Raw genomic sequence first — 15500 nt, 5'->3', positions numbered from 1 at the left:
TGGCAGCATGTTGAATGTGCAGGACCAGTAAGAGGAATTACGCCAACTGACTGGACCTATTCACTTCCTTATTCTGTTGCAAAAAGAGCCGCTTTGCATAAAAGAAAATTCAGACAGTAAATATATATATATATATACACAGTGGGGAGAACAAGTATTTGATTCACTGCCGGTTTTGCAGGTTTTCCTACTTACAAAGCATGTAGAGGTCTTTCATTTTTATCATAGGTACACTTCAACTGTGAGAGACGCAATCTAAAACAAAAAACGAATTACCTGTATAAAAGACACCTGTCCACACACTCAATCAAACAGACTCCAACCTCTCCACAATGGCCAAGACCAGAGAGCTGTGTAAGGACATCAGGGATAAAATTGTAGACCTGCACGAGGCTGGGGTGGGCTACAGGACAATAGGCAAGCAGCTTGGTGAGAAGGCAACAACTGTTGAAAATGGAAGATTAGAAAATGGAAGATGACGGTCAATCTCCCTCGGTCTGGGGCTCCATGCAAATCTCACCATGTGGGGCATCAATGATCATGAGGAAGGTGAGGGATCAGCCCAGAACTAGTGGGCCAAAGTCCCTGCTGCAGTGTGTGCAAACCTGGTCAAGAACTACAGGAAACGTATGATCTCTGTAATTGCAAACAAAGGTTTCTGTACCAAATATTAAGTTCTGCTTTTCTGATGTATCAAATACTAATGTCATTCAATAAAATGAAAATTAATTACTTAAAAATCATACAATGTGATTTTCTGTATTTTTGTTTTAGATTCCTTCACTCACAGTTGAAGTGTACCTATGATAGAAATACAGACTACATGCTTTGTAAGTGGGAAAACCTGCAAAATTGGCAGTGTATCAAATACTTGTTCTCCCCACTGTGTGTGTGTGTATATATATATATATATATATATATATATACTCACCTAAAGGATTATTAGGAACACCATACTAATACTGAGTTTGACCCCCTTTCGCCTTCAGAACTGCCTTAATTCTACGTGGCATTGATTCAAGAAGGTGCTGAAAGCATTCTTTAGAAATGTTGGCCCATATTGATAGGATAGCATCTTGCAGTTTTAACGAGTGGTTATTTCAGTCAAAGTTGCTCTTCTGTCAGCTTGAATCAGTCGGCCCATTCTCCTCTGACCTCTAGCATCAACAAGGCATTTTCACCCACAGGACTGCTGCATACTGGATGTTCTTCCCTTTTCACACCATTCTTTGTGAACCCTAGAAATGGTTGTGCGTGTAAATCCCAGTAACTCAGCAGATTGTGAAATACTCAGACCGGCCCGTCTGGCACCAACAACCATGCCACGCTCAAAATTGCATAAATCACCTTTCTTTCCCATTCTGACATTCAGTTTGGAGTTCAGGAGATTGTCTTGACCAGGACCACACCCCTAAATGCATTGAAGCAACTGCCATGTGATTGGTTGATTAGATAATTGCATTAATGAGAAATTGAACAGGGGTTCCTAATAATCCTTTAGGTGAGTGTGTATATATATATATATATATATATATATATATCTTTTAAACAATCATTTATTATGCAACTAAATATTAGAACAATATTGTGACATTTATTAGCATTTTGTTTCTGTAATTAGTTAGCCAGCAATGTCACTTTTTTGGACATTTGTTTAGACTCAAGTTTACTATAAAACCCAATCTGCATTGCTCTCTTTAGACAGTCTAGTTGGCTATGTAAATTTTTACCTGAACAGCTACAATTTGTCTCTAGGATAACATGTATACAAATACCAAGTCTACAACAACAGGTGAAGAATTGCAAAATAAATGTAAAAGCTTGTTAATATCTGTGTTTATCAGCTTGAGACAAGTCTTCATTGTGGCAGCTCACGATGCGACATTGCATCTGTGGTAGATTTGCCATTTTTAAGTGCATTTTCCATTACAACTACTACTCTAAATCTGCCCAACAGGCCTGAAGAGGCAATCATATTTTTGGGAAATATAGTGGGCACGACAAACACTGAAACTGCTACTTTGTTTCATGCAAGTGAGAGGAAGTAAGAATATTCATCTTACAGTTCACTGTGTGCTTGTCATGAAAGTTTAGTTGATGGATGTGTGCTAGACAAGTATGTCCATACATTCTGCTGGTTGATTTGGTCATCTGGTGTGCAGTTAGTTTCTTTAAAAGCATTTGGAAATACAATGTGTAAAAGTGTGGCAGGGGTTAAAAAGTGAGGATTTCGATCATGTCATGAAGCTGAAAGCCTTAGTGAAGAGACTTGACATTCCATAAGGGTGTGGCCCTATGACTGACAAAGGTGCAGCCTTCACCATGTTGGCGGCATTGGCTGTTATACAGATTAGACAAATCTCATCTAGGCCCCAATCTGCTAAAGCTTCTCTCATCCATGTTCTCACTTGTATGATCCTCTGGGAAAATGCAGTTTGCAAACAGTGACTTTTCAGGTAGAAGTCCTCATTAATAAAGTGCACGGTCAGACTTATGTAGGGCTCCATTGTCCAGCTAGACCACAAATCTACTGTTGCTGTATAATATTCCAGTTGTGACAGCTCTGTTTCAACTTGTGTCATTTCTCGTACAGCTCTGGGATGGCAACTTGTGAAAAAATAGTTGCGTGATGATATTACATACCGCTTGTCAAACAAACGGATCATGTTTTTAAAACCCTCTTTGGTAACCGTTTTAATTGGTACCATGTCTTTGGCGACTTGGAATGTTATTGAATCTGTGATTTTTCTCTGCCGTTTGGAACCTTTTTGCTTTGGACGGCATTGAGATGCTTTGCACTCATCATACGAAGATTTGTGGTGCCGCCTTAAATGATCGAACAAATTGGTCGTATTGTGGGAACAATTGCAAGGCACTCTCGACAAAGTACTTGTTTTTGGTCCACATCATCCTGTCTGTAGCATTTCTTTTTGCAACCAAATACTCCATTTCGGCCTTTTTTGCCTGATCCTCGCTCATCATTTCGTCACGTGCAAGCAGAGCCTTCATGTCAACCACGTGCAGCAACAAAATCTGTGTTTAAAATAATAATAATTATTATTATTATTAACTGTATATCCAATAACCCATAAATCTGAGTAATTTACGTTATATCAGACAGATATAATGCTAGTTTTCCATTTGAAAAATGTTTATATTGTAGACTGATATATGTTGACCTTACTAAATCACACGTTCTACGATGTGACTATTGCGGATGCGTACATCGTAATGTCCATGCTGAAACAATATATTGTGCAGCCCTATTGTATGAATAATGTAAAAACACACACCCATACATTCTGATTGCTCCGCTCTTTTCTGAAATAACCCTATTCATTTCACGACTACTCATTTTGCTAGTGCAATCTCTGCACAATTACTGACACCATAATTCCAATCAACCTGTTGAAATCTCAAATTATGGGAAGCAACAGAAATACATAATTATGATCTCATTTGTAGCACAAAATGCTAGTTTTGCCCTCTGTTTACCTATGGCAGTTTTAGACCCAATGAGCCGTGTCTCTGTCAGTTTTTCAATATATTACCAACTTAATGGCCAGGAGTGTCATTAGGAGCAGTAGCACTGTGGGTCAAAGGATCCCAGTTCCAGTGTTGGGTACAGGCCAGTGACAGACCTCTTGATGTGGGATAGACTTCCTAGAAAAGCCCTCCCTCCCAGACCTGATGTTGCTTTACAGTTAGCCATTAGAGGTTGTGAAATATAATAAATAAACATGTCGTTTTGCTGTCAGCGCTCCGAGCATTTTAGAAGGCTTGATGAGATGGGACAACCCAAACTGGCACTCCCCATCCAAAGCAGCAAACTGCTCCTCTGAAGACTGGTGTTGTTGTTGTTGTTCAAGTTCAGTCGGTCAATTTTCAAATCCAAATTTGAACACACACACACACAGTTTTTATGTGAGGAGGTAATCACTTACACATGCATTCACATTCATACAAATGCGCGTGCACACAGACACACACCCACATACTGGTTTTTAGATCCAGGCCCATGAGGGCCCCATAGTTAATCTGTCCCTTTCAGAAGATTTATATTTAGAGAATGTGGGTTGAGAGGCGATTCTTCCTGCTGATTTATTGGCGTACTTGCTAATGTTTTTCTACCTTATCCGGTTTTCCACACCAAGTTGATTGATAATTTAACAAATAATAATTCTAATAATTTACACATAAAGGAAAAACATCTGAATAGCAACAACCCAAAATATTCTCGAAACAGCTATATATACACATTTTGAGAAAAATAAATCTCATCAATTTTCCAATCCATTAAACAGTTAATCAGTTGGACTTAAATACTGGTCCTTGTGACTGTCAATTCTAACTAGTATACTGTCTCAATCCTCACTTTAAGGGCCTGTTAAAGTGAGGATTGCATACAGTGTTTCCTTATAGACTAAAGACATGGTTTAGCTTCCCTGCCATTTGCTACAGAACTTAAATGGTAACATCTTGATAAAAAATTAAAATTGTAAAATATATATTGCTTGGTTGACTCACTTTTCCTGAAAACACATTTAAACAGTTAATTAAATGTGTAGGCCTTGTGTAAAAAAACTATTCATTGGGCTAACATTGAAAACTGCAAGAAAGTACTTTGACACAGTGTACTAATAGAAAAATCGTACTGTTTGTATGTACTGTATGTACAATGCCAGTAAAGTTGGGACACATCTACTCATTCAAAGGTATTTTCCACATGTAGAAAATTTGTGAAGATATCAAAACTATGAAATAATGCAAAATAGGTTTTAAACAGTATTTCAAAACAGTATTTCAAAAATACTTTTCATATTGTAGATTGTTCAAGGTAGCCACCTTTGCCTTGATGACAGCTTTGCGCACTCTGCAATCTCTCAACCAGATTCATGACATAGTCACCTGGAATGTATTTCAATTAACAGGTGTGCCTTGTTAAAATGCAATTTGTGGAATTCCTTTCCTTCGTAATGCTTTTCATCAGTTGTGTTGTGACAAGGTAGGGTTGGTATACAGAAGACCATCATTATGTCTGTACTGTAGCAGTCCATGTTATGGCAAGAACATCTAAAATAAGCTAAAAGAAATAACAGTCCATTACTACTTTAAGTCCTGAGTGAGTCAGAACTTTAGAAGTTTCTTCAAGTGTGGTCATAAAGCGCTAGTGAAATTGGCCCTCATGAGGGCTGCCACAGGAAAGGAAGACACAGTCCATTAGAGTTACCTGCCTCAGAAATCTGCAATTAACTGCACCTCAGATTACTGCCCAAATAAATCCTTCACAGAGTTCAAGTAACAGATACATCCCAACATCAACTGTTCTGAGGAAACTGCACGAATCAGGCATTTTTGGTCTAGTTACTCTACTGAAGGGCACCAATAAGAAGAGAATTGCTTGGGCCAAGACACATGAGATATGGACATTAGACCATTTCTGTGAGTCCAAAACACATGTCCAGGCTGTGTAAGGGCTGTTAGACCAAGACGGAGAGTAATGGTGCTGCATCAGATTACCTGTCTGACAGCATGTCTGTATTTATCTGACTGCTCTGACTGTGTGTCTGCTCTGACTGTGTGTCATTCTGACTGACTTTATTTCTGTGTGTAGGCCCAACATGGAAAGCACAGGCCAGGTCAGTGAGTCTGGGTCATCCTTTGTCAAACATGCTCTCAACCCTGAGAAAAACTTCATGCAAGTTCACTACCTCAAGGTGAGGACCAGAATTCTAGTAGTGAGAGCGGAGCGTCATGGTTACTTAACCATCTGTTGTTGTCTCCTATTTTTCTAGGTGTATATTTGGTGATTGATGCCCCGTGTGTTTATGTGCTCATGTTCTTTTCTAGGGCTACTTCCTCCTCAGGTTCCTGGCCAGCAAAGTAGAAGATGAAAGGTTCCTCAGTTTCTTCAAACTCTTTGTAATGAAATACCATGGACAACTCATTCTCTCTCAGGTAGACGCTTCTGCATTACTAGTAACGGTTCATTGAAAAAGCAAGTGTAGCCCAATTAAATTTTTCCCAATTTGCGATTATGCTCTTGCTGCACTGCAATGACTCAATGACTCTATAGCAGGTTCGGGAGAGTCGTTAAAGGAGACGTCTCCACCCACACGTCTCCCAGAATGATTCCACTTCTTATCACACTGCTCTCCCAGGTGTTACGTTTTGGCCGACACGCATGCTGGAGGTGAACACATTCCCCGGGCCAGCAACCACGATTGAGCTTACAGGCGCCCAACGTACCAAAAATAACTGCTAGAGCACAAAGAGCAAGGCAGCCCTGGCCCAAAAACCGTCCGTCCACCCTGGGTGCTGGCCCGATTTTGCACCACCCTAACAGGCCCCAGGCACTGTTTGTATGCCGTAACCAGGATTCAAACACCTGGCTATAATGAGGCAGCTGTATTGCGTTCCAGTGCTCGACTCATTACTAATATGTCAAACTCCTGCACTGCTGAAAGAGCTGCTGGTAACCCTTACACATGTCCACCCCATAGTGGTTAACTCATTAATGCGCTCGGCATTCTACGGCAGAGAGACCGTTAGTGTGGGCTGCGGAGGGGCTAAAAGGGTTCAAGCGGTCCGTCTCTGTGGAAATGCTGTTCTCCCCTCATGACTCTACGTTACCAAACGTCGAGATGTGTGCCTCCCGCTAGAAGCTTGTGGCTGTCAGTGGCTGCCTGCAGTGCCGGAACCCAGGTCCCGTTCGTTAATGAATGTTTCACAAACCGACCCAAAGCAGTGACCTAGGTTCCCAGACAGAGAATTATTTAAAGAATGTCAATCCTTTCACCCACATACAGCACTTGTATACCGTTTCATCTCCAAACGACATGCAATTAATGTTTTATGTTTTGGTTCAGGATTTCTTGCAAATGCTGCTGGAGACCTTCCCTGACAAAGAGAGGTAAGTAGATATGAGTAATGCATAAATGGACAACTAAACCCCGATTCAGTGATATTTCTTGGACTCCGATGGGAGAGCTGCTCCCTATATGTGCACTCTGTTCGCTACTTGTCTCACTCCCTTGCTTTTTCTCAATTTGTCATCCCTCTTCCTGCTATCCTTCCTTTACTTGCCTCACCCTCTGTCCCTTTATTCCTCCCTCTGTTTCTCTCACCTAATCCTTGCCTGTCCCTTTATATCTACTGTTTCTGCTCACTCCTCCTCTGGAAGTGCTTTCTTTTCCTAGCCGCTAGTGTAGCCTCTGTCCAGAGCGGAGATTGAATTAAAGCGAGAGTTCGGAGGAGAGTTAGTGACAGTCAATATTTGTGTCTACTGCCTCCAACTGTAAACACCATGGACTGAACGAGACTCACACAGGCTTAGGAGACCTGTGTGTGTTTGTGTGTGTGTGTGTGTGTGCGTGTGCGTGTGTGTTAGCATGTGCTGATTTGTGTGAATCTGTGTGGGCATGTTCATTTGAATGAGTGTGAATGTTTAGGTGTAAGCCAGAATTGTCCTGTACTAACATTTTGGACCATTCCGATAACAATTTCTCAGGATGGTGTTTTGTTGTTGTATCTTAGGCAATAACATTGCCAATAATAATTGGTTACATGGACAATAATAATTATGTTCTGTCATGTGTTCCAGACAAGGCCTCACCCTTGAAGCTATTCATGCCGACTGGCTGGATCGACCAGGAATTCCTAAGGTAAGCTGAGTGGCTGACATTGGCTAGAAAAAGCCTAGAGTGCTTTGCTGAAGTGGAGGTTGGACTCTGGCGCTGTCATTCGTACCACCGTTAATGTTATTTTGTTTCATAATATTATGAAAGGAAGAGAATCAGTGACAGAAACCAAAGGTAAAAAACAGTATGTGCAAGTTTTCTTGTAGTAGAGTGCATCCATCTTGAAGAGGTAATTTACCCCCGAAAATGCAAATCGTGTTCTTTCAAAAAAAACTTTCTTCTCACTGATGTAACCATGAACATTTTATCATTCTGTTATGCCACTGCCTCAGAGTTTCCTGCATTTCCATTAGCATTTTTTTTATCTATACCCCATGCACTTTTAATGCTATTTGTGTAAAAATATTTCAAAAAATGCAATAGAGCAATGTCATAATTGGATAAGTCTCCACGACCCTTGTAATAGCAATCCTATATTAGCTCAATTGTAACCGATTGCCTTGGAAGTCAAGTTCCACGTTATCCTCCACCTGTGTTAAATTGTAGTGATCACATCATTTCAGGATAAATTAGGCAGTTCTCTGTTGGGCTATAGTACCAAATGCTTTTATGACCAAGTCAAAGTGTGCATGTGTCATGTGGCTTGTTTGTTGAAGTGGCAACTAGGAACCCATTACTCAAGAAACCTTGGATCTTGTCAGAAGGAACAACACAAACAAGAGATTATGTAGCTACAGTATGTAATTAAAATGAAGCTACGTGATTTAATTGTCGGATTTAACTAAAACTAAAGAAGTTTATCAAAAACCAAAAAAACACATCACTCAAAAAATGCAGGCGGCAGCATTATGTTATTAGGACATTTCACTTGTCAGGGAAAGCATTGGTGCATCGTACAAAAAAGTATTTGAAATGAAACCGGCTGCCATCTGTAATCCACGCCAGCTGTATTTCCACCAAATATTAATGTGTAGCAATTGGTTCAAGGGGGTGTAAACTTTCTATAGACACTGTACCTCACTGTTTCAGTAGTTATTTTGATACTATACAAACATTGTGATTCTGTTTAGTATCAATACATTTCTGATTTATAAAAGGATGCAGAGGTTTAACATTTTGAGCTGAAACTCACTAACACCCCCCCCCCCCCTTTTCCTTTTTCACTGTCTCTACCTCTGTCTCTATTACTTACTCTTATTCTCTTCCTCTTCCTTTCTCTCAATCCCTTTCTTTCTCCTGTCTCCCAATTCTGTGTTCAAATAAGGTATTTTGCAGTGTCACTTGACAATTTTATTTTCATTGACATACATTATATGGATGTTTCTGTAAAATGTTTTTCGTTTGGAGCCTCCAGTGCACAGATACCATTTATGGCCTGATAACTTTCAGTTCTCTTCTAGTCACAGCCCTCCTACTCCGCCAATTAGCTAACAATCAATCTACTCTAATGACTATTCAGAATCACCATGGTAACAGTTCTTAATTACCTTGTGGTGTTCCTCTGTCTGGCAACTTTCACCTCCTGGAATATGCACCAGGCTGATGTCGTCATCATCCCAACCTCGGAATAAGTGAAGGTCGATGGAGGGCTGTGTTTGCTGACACTGGCTTATTGGGGATGGGAATGACAGCTGATTGGCTAAGAGTCAGTTTCTTCTATTTTCATGTCTGATGTGTTGTTAAGGGTTTGCAGCACCTGGGTCAATCTGAACCTTTTAGAAACAGACCGTTTTTATTCCTTGACTTGATCCATTATTTTCAAGTGAATTGTACATTGTACTTTAATGGGGCTGGAAATAGAAAATTGCAGTTTAGAGACCTAATAATAAACAATGATATTGACACACAGCCCAGAAAAGCCTAGTGGAATGGGAACTGACTGCAGTCTATTTTAGACCGCTGATAAAATGACCAACAAGGCAGCGTGAGGAAGATGAACCGAGGGTTGGTCATGTTGCTACTGAGGTGGGCCCCCCTCCAGTCCCAAGAGCATGGGAAGGACTATTTTGATCAGATAAATTGGAATTATATTCACTCTACCTATATATGGAAAATCACACACATTTTCCCCAAAAGGTCTGGTTTCTGCAAGTCTTAGTTGGAATATTCCTGGATTCAGGACGGAATGTGCTGAATCTCCTTAAATTCTTTGACTAAGAATTCTGTGAAACCAGGATATTTTGGGAACAATGTTTCAAACCAGTACCTGTTATCAGATGTCATTGCTGTTAGCATTGCAATACACTAGCTATTTTTGATCACATGCCATCACAGCCATTGTAAACCATAAAGCTCACTACACAGAGTATACAGTCATGTGAAAAGTAAGTACACCCCCTGGGAAGTTCTCCTTTTTATTTTATTTTACGTGTTTGGACACATTAATATTTGGGCTAAATTCCAACCACATCCATTGATTAACATACTCACATTAATTGATAAAGGTGACCTATTTAAGAAAAAACGCTTTTTATCTTTAATTAAAATCACTTGTGAGCACATCATGCCAAGTTCAAGAGGCCTCACCAAAGCCATCAAAAGAACGTTTACTGATGGCCATGAGTCTGGGAGTCTGGGAGGGTTTGCATTTCCATGCAATTTGAAGTACATCATCCCACTGTCCGACAGATCATCTACAAAAGGAGAAAAGTCCAGACCACTGGCAATCTACATAGGACAGGTTGTCCTACCAAATTCAGCAGAAGGGCTGATCGACAGATTTTCATGGAAGTTTGTGGTAACCCCAGGGTAACATCAAGTGATCTACAGGCTTCTCTTGTCCCAAACAATTATGAAATGCATGAGTCAACTGTCAGAAATAGACTCCACAAACGTGTCTTACCTGGGATGTCAGAAAGAAAGAAGCCTCTGCTCCCAAAAATAATATAAAGACACAACTGGCATTTGCCAGACATCACCTGGGCAAAGAAACGACTGTGTGTTCTGGACAAATGAGTCGAATGTGAAGTTGTTTAGTTGCAATGCCAGACACCATGTTTGTTGAAAACAAAACACTGCCTTTGAACAGAAGAACCTCCTAACTGTAAAGCATGGAGGTGGTGGCATTATGGTGTGGGGCTGCTTTAGTCCTCAGGGCCTGGCAGGCCAAATCACAATTTTTAAGTCACCCATGAATTCCATTTTGTTCCAGAGAATTATTGGGAAGAATGTAAGCTTATCTGACAAAAAGCTAAAGCTTAACTGGACCAGACAATGATCCGAAACAGACAAGCAAAGCTATAAAATAATGTATCAAAAGTAAGGTAGAAGTTTGCTTATTGTTTTCCACACTATGAATTTTAATTTCTCTTTATGTTTATTGTATAATGGTTTAAAAGTGTTTTAGTGAGGTTTAGGTTCGAGAGCTTTTTTCCATACCTTTAACAATTAATGTGGTTGGTTTTTTGCTAATATCCATGTGTCCAACAAATATATTACATGTATATGTAACAAAAAAAAAGATAACTTTGTTGTTGTGGTTTCCATGCGTGTGTGTGTGGGCGCGCGCGCGCGCGAGTGTGTGTGTGTGTGTGTGTGTGTGTGTGTGTGTGCGTGTGTGTGTATACTTGTTTTTCTACCATTCCAGAACTAAAATGCTGCAACTTATTTTAAGTCTGCTTATTTGGGTTGGGATTTAGGGTTATACTTTAAAGTTAGGTTGGATTTAGAGAGAATAGGTTTTTGAATGTAAAAAAAGTACGTTTTGAAAAGTCATGAAAACACAGTGTATGTGTATGAGAGGAGTACAAAAGCCTTGCTATGCAGGGAATGGCAGCCGTGATCTAGCTGTAAAAGAGCTATGTGTGGTATCCCCAACACAATGGCAATTTACTGCCTGAACGCTCAATAGATTCTACACTACCCACTCCCTTCTCTCCCTCTCTCTCTTTTCACAAACACTCACCAAAACACTTCCCAGACAAAAACGCTAACACAGGAAAAAATATGAATTTCAACACAACTTTAGTTTTGGACTAACTGCCTCAAAAGCGTCTGTGGAAATATTGACAGCTGCTTTGCTGCTGTGTGTGTGTGTCTGTGTGTGTTTTAAAAATATGATCAAGAGTTATGAGACTTCTAGCTTGTGTGTACAGCAGCTATGTTTGAGTGTCTAGTAGCCTGTCCTCTATCTGTTTTGTGTGTGTGTTTGCGAGTGTGTAAACACTCGTAACACATTTCTCTCCCAGACCTGTTAATGACACAGCTTGTTTTCTCCTCTCTCTTACCCATTCCATCTTGCTCTCTCTTTTTCTAACCCATCTCATTCTCTCTAACCTCTGTCTCCGTCTTTTTCTCGGTCTACCCCACCCCTCCTCTTTTCATCTGTTCTCTCTTTCCACCTTATTGTCATTCTCTTGGTCTCTGTCTTTGTCATTGCTCTGATTTTGTTGTGAAACAGAGTTGAGCAGTGGCTTGGCTGGTAACTTTAATATGGCTAAGTGCTGTGTGTGGCGGGGGGGGTTCCATGCATAGGCGCATGCAGATAGACGTGTCCTTTGGGTGAGCATACATTCATGTATGTATAGTAAATACATATATGTGTGTGTATATTGGCATAAACGGGATCATTATTGACTTTGCCAGACACTTTATTTAATGAGGGGAATTTTTTTCAGCCCTCGTCCACCTCTTCTTCCCTCCTCTCTATCATCCTCCAAAGTCAGGCTGCGAGTTTCCGTCCAAAAGGAACAAGTGATTTTGATCTCTCCCTCCCCTCCCTGTTTTTTCTCTTCTCTTCTCCTCCCCTTTGCTTTCTCTCTCTCCCTTTTCCTCGGCTCAACATTCCTCTTTCTCCTGTTCGATCACTCCCCTCTCTCTCTCTCTCTCTCTCTCTCTCTGTCTCTGGTTCACTCGCTCCTCTCCGGTTCAGTGGTTGTTTGAAGGGAGTGCCGCGTGGACACAGACTCGGCTGGTGGAAGAAGTCAAAGCGGAGGTAAGAACGCGTCTCTCGCCCCTCTCTCTCTCATGCGTTATAAAAGCTCACGGAGATCAGGAGATGTTTCCTCAGCTGCTGAAAATACATTCTTACTCCCTGCGCTCAGTTTACACTCAGTCTCGCTCTCTCTCTCTGTTGCTCTCTCTCTGTTTCAGCCTGTCTCTCCTTTTCTATCTCTCCCTCAGTCTGTATCCTTCACTCATAGGAACGGTGCTTACATCTGTTGCTGTGATGATCTGGTGTGTAGCGTAGTATCGGAGGTGAAACGATGGCTTTGGTGTCGGGTTGTAACAAAATGCAGTGCATTCTGCTCCTGTGTACGGCAGTGCTGGAGTTTGTGTTAAATGGAGGTAGAAGGACAGAGAGGGAGAGAGGGATGGATGGAATGAGAGTAGGGGAGAGAGAGCACTGTTGGTTTGCATCTTATAGATGGGGCATTCCTTACTCAATGGATGGAAGAATGAACAGATCTGTGTCTAATGTGCGTGTGGTTTTTGTTTTATAGAGATGCTTTGAGGTTATTGTCTAAGACAGCGTGCTAGTATGTCTTTTATGTGACCACACTGTCTTGGCACTGATAGGGTTACTGTCACAGTGAGGACATCTCTCTGTCTCTACCTTCACCGCTGACTTGCTGCTGAGGCTTGCGTGCAAGCAGCCGTTTGTGTGTCTGTCTATGTGTGTGTGTGTCTGTGTCTGTGTGGGAGCCAGTGTGTGTGTGTCTTTCCACTTAAGCAATGGAAAGTGCGCCTGAAGTCTGTTTATAGTTACTTACTCATATTATCTCTCTCCCCTGTCTTTCCTTCTCTCTCCCCTCTGTCTCCCCTCTCCTCTTTCTCACTCTTTTTCTTCCCTCTCCCTCCTCTAACTCTCTCCTCTCTTCTTTCCTTTCAATTTGTCCTCCCTCTCTTGCTCCATTTGTCGCTCCTTCTTTCTCCCCTGTCTTTGTACTTTTTATCTAATTTTCCCTAACTCTTGTCTCCTTTTTTTCTCTTCTCATCCCAGGTAGTAAAATGGATTGGTCTCAATCAGAGCGTTGGAAGGGGCAGAAAGCGGAAGAGAGCAAGACCCAAGGTGAACTTGGACAGAGTGGTAGGAGCTCCTTTAAATAGACCTTTATCTCACAATCTGACTGTCTGACTCTGTCTGTGCTCTCTGTCTGTGCACTCCAAGTGCATTCTACAGGGCTATCTTCTTCCTGTCTCTTTCTCCCCCATCACTCCTCCCTTACCCCCCATTCTCTCTTTCTCCCCACATTACTCCTCCCTTACCCCCCCATTCTCTCTTTCTCCCCCCATCACTCCTCCCTTACCCCCCATTCTCTCTTTCTCCCCCATTACTCCTCCCTTACCCCCTATTCTCTCTTTCTCCCCCCATTACTCCTCTCTTAGCCCCCATTCTCTCTTTCTCCCCCCATCACTCCTCCCTTACCCCCCATTCTCTCTTTCTCTCTAAATGTACTCTTTATCTCCCTCTGTCTGTAGTTTAACTATTGTTATGGGTTTGACCTGTGTTATTTACATTCGGCTTTAGTATAGAGCACCGCAATGTCATTGTTTAAACTTTGCCTGTGCGTGCGTGCGTGCGTGCTCGTGCTCGTGCGCATGTGTATGTGCAAGTGAGTGTATGTGTTTGCCTTATCATCTTGTCTCTGTGTTTTGGGCCAAGGTCAAGGGTTCTAAGTCAGGGGTGAGCTTGAGTCAGAGTTTGTTTGTGTTAATGAGGGATTTCCAAAAGGCTACTCACACATGCATGCACGCACACACACACACACACACACACACACATACATACAAACACACACACCTGCATCACTAATGAGCAAGCACCAATCAAGCGACGAGGGCGAGTGACCTTTAGCCTGTATGACCCTAGCTGGGTTAATGAACCTCCTGGCTGAGCTGTTCCTGAGGGTTTCAACTGGAGCCTAGCATGTTCATTCACCATGTACCTTACATGTTGTTAGATGGATACAAACTTTTTCACCCAGAGGGGTTTGAGCAAACCTTCACAGAATGTAAGCTACAATTAATGCAAACCAAAAAATAATCTTTATATATATATATATATATATATATATATATATCACACACACACACACAGCACCAGTCAAATGTTTTGACACACCTACTCATTCAAGGGTATTTCTTTAGTTTTACTATTTTCCACATTGTAGGATAATAGTGAAGATATCAAAGCTATGAAATAACACATACATATTATAGTGTAGGCTTCCAAATATACCAGGTGTGCCTTGTTTAATTAACAGGTGAGCCTTGTTAAAATTGAATTTGTGTTCCTTCTTAATGCGTTTGAGACAAAAGGGTTGGTACACAGAAGACCTTCATTATGTCATTACTGTAGTAGTTCATGCTATGGCAAGAACGTCTCAAATAAGCAAAGAGAAACGACAATCCACCATTACTGAAGGTCAGTCAATCTGAAAAATCTCACACACTTTGAAAGTTGCTTCAAGTGCAGTTGCAAAAACCCTCAGGCACTATGAAACTGACACTCATGAGGACAGCCAAGGACAGGAAGACAGAGTTATCTCTGCTGCAGAGGATTAGTTCATTAGAGTTACCTACCTGAGAAATCTGCAATTAACTCCACCTCAGATTATATCCTAAATAAATGCTTCACAGAAAACAAGTAACAGACACATCTCGGCTGTTCAGAGGAGACTGTGAATCAGGCCTTCATGGTTGAATTGCTGCAAAGAAACCACTTCTGAAGGACAACAACAAGAAGAGACAAGACATACACTTGAGCCAAGACATACAAGAAATTGACATTAGACCAGTGTTGTGATTTGTTCAAATTTGAGATTTTAGGTTCTATCCACTCTCTTTTTTGACACGCAGAATGAGTAAAAAGAGGATCTCTTTATGTTTGGCTCCCACCGTGAAGCATGGATTGATGAG

The 15500-nt window shown here is 41.2% G+C and overlaps 1 protein-coding gene across 6 annotated transcripts in view; it reads left to right on the top strand.

Annotated features, from left to right (window-relative positions):
- Positions 1–15500, top strand: part of aopep (aminopeptidase O (putative)) — a 93117-nt gene that overhangs the window by 40240 nt on the left and 37377 nt on the right. For 2 of the 6 annotated variants that reach the window (XM_034296402.1, XM_034296403.1), the window contains exons 8-14: positions 5615–5717; positions 5851–5958; positions 6870–6913; positions 7604–7664; positions 12511–12573; positions 12732–12836; positions 13582–13668. In XM_034296402.1, coding sequence (XP_034152293.1) covers positions 5615–5717; positions 5851–5958; positions 6870–6913; positions 7604–7664; positions 12511–12573; positions 12732–12836; positions 13582–13668 — 571 coding nt within the window. The remainder of the gene's footprint in view (positions 1–5614; positions 5718–5850; positions 5959–6869; positions 6914–7603; positions 7665–12510; positions 12574–12731; positions 12837–13581; positions 13669–15500) is intronic. The other 4 variants (XM_034296404.1, XM_034296405.1, XM_034296407.1 and 1 more) reach the window with 4 other exon arrangements.

Source organism: Esox lucius, chromosome 13 (assembly GCF_011004845.1).
Source record: "Esox lucius isolate fEsoLuc1 chromosome 13, fEsoLuc1.pri, whole genome shotgun sequence".
Lineage (NCBI taxonomy): Eukaryota > Metazoa > Chordata > Actinopteri > Esociformes > Esocidae > Esox > Esox lucius.
Note: the sequence above shows the minus strand (reverse complement) of the source record. Positions and strands in the feature narration are given on the sequence as shown.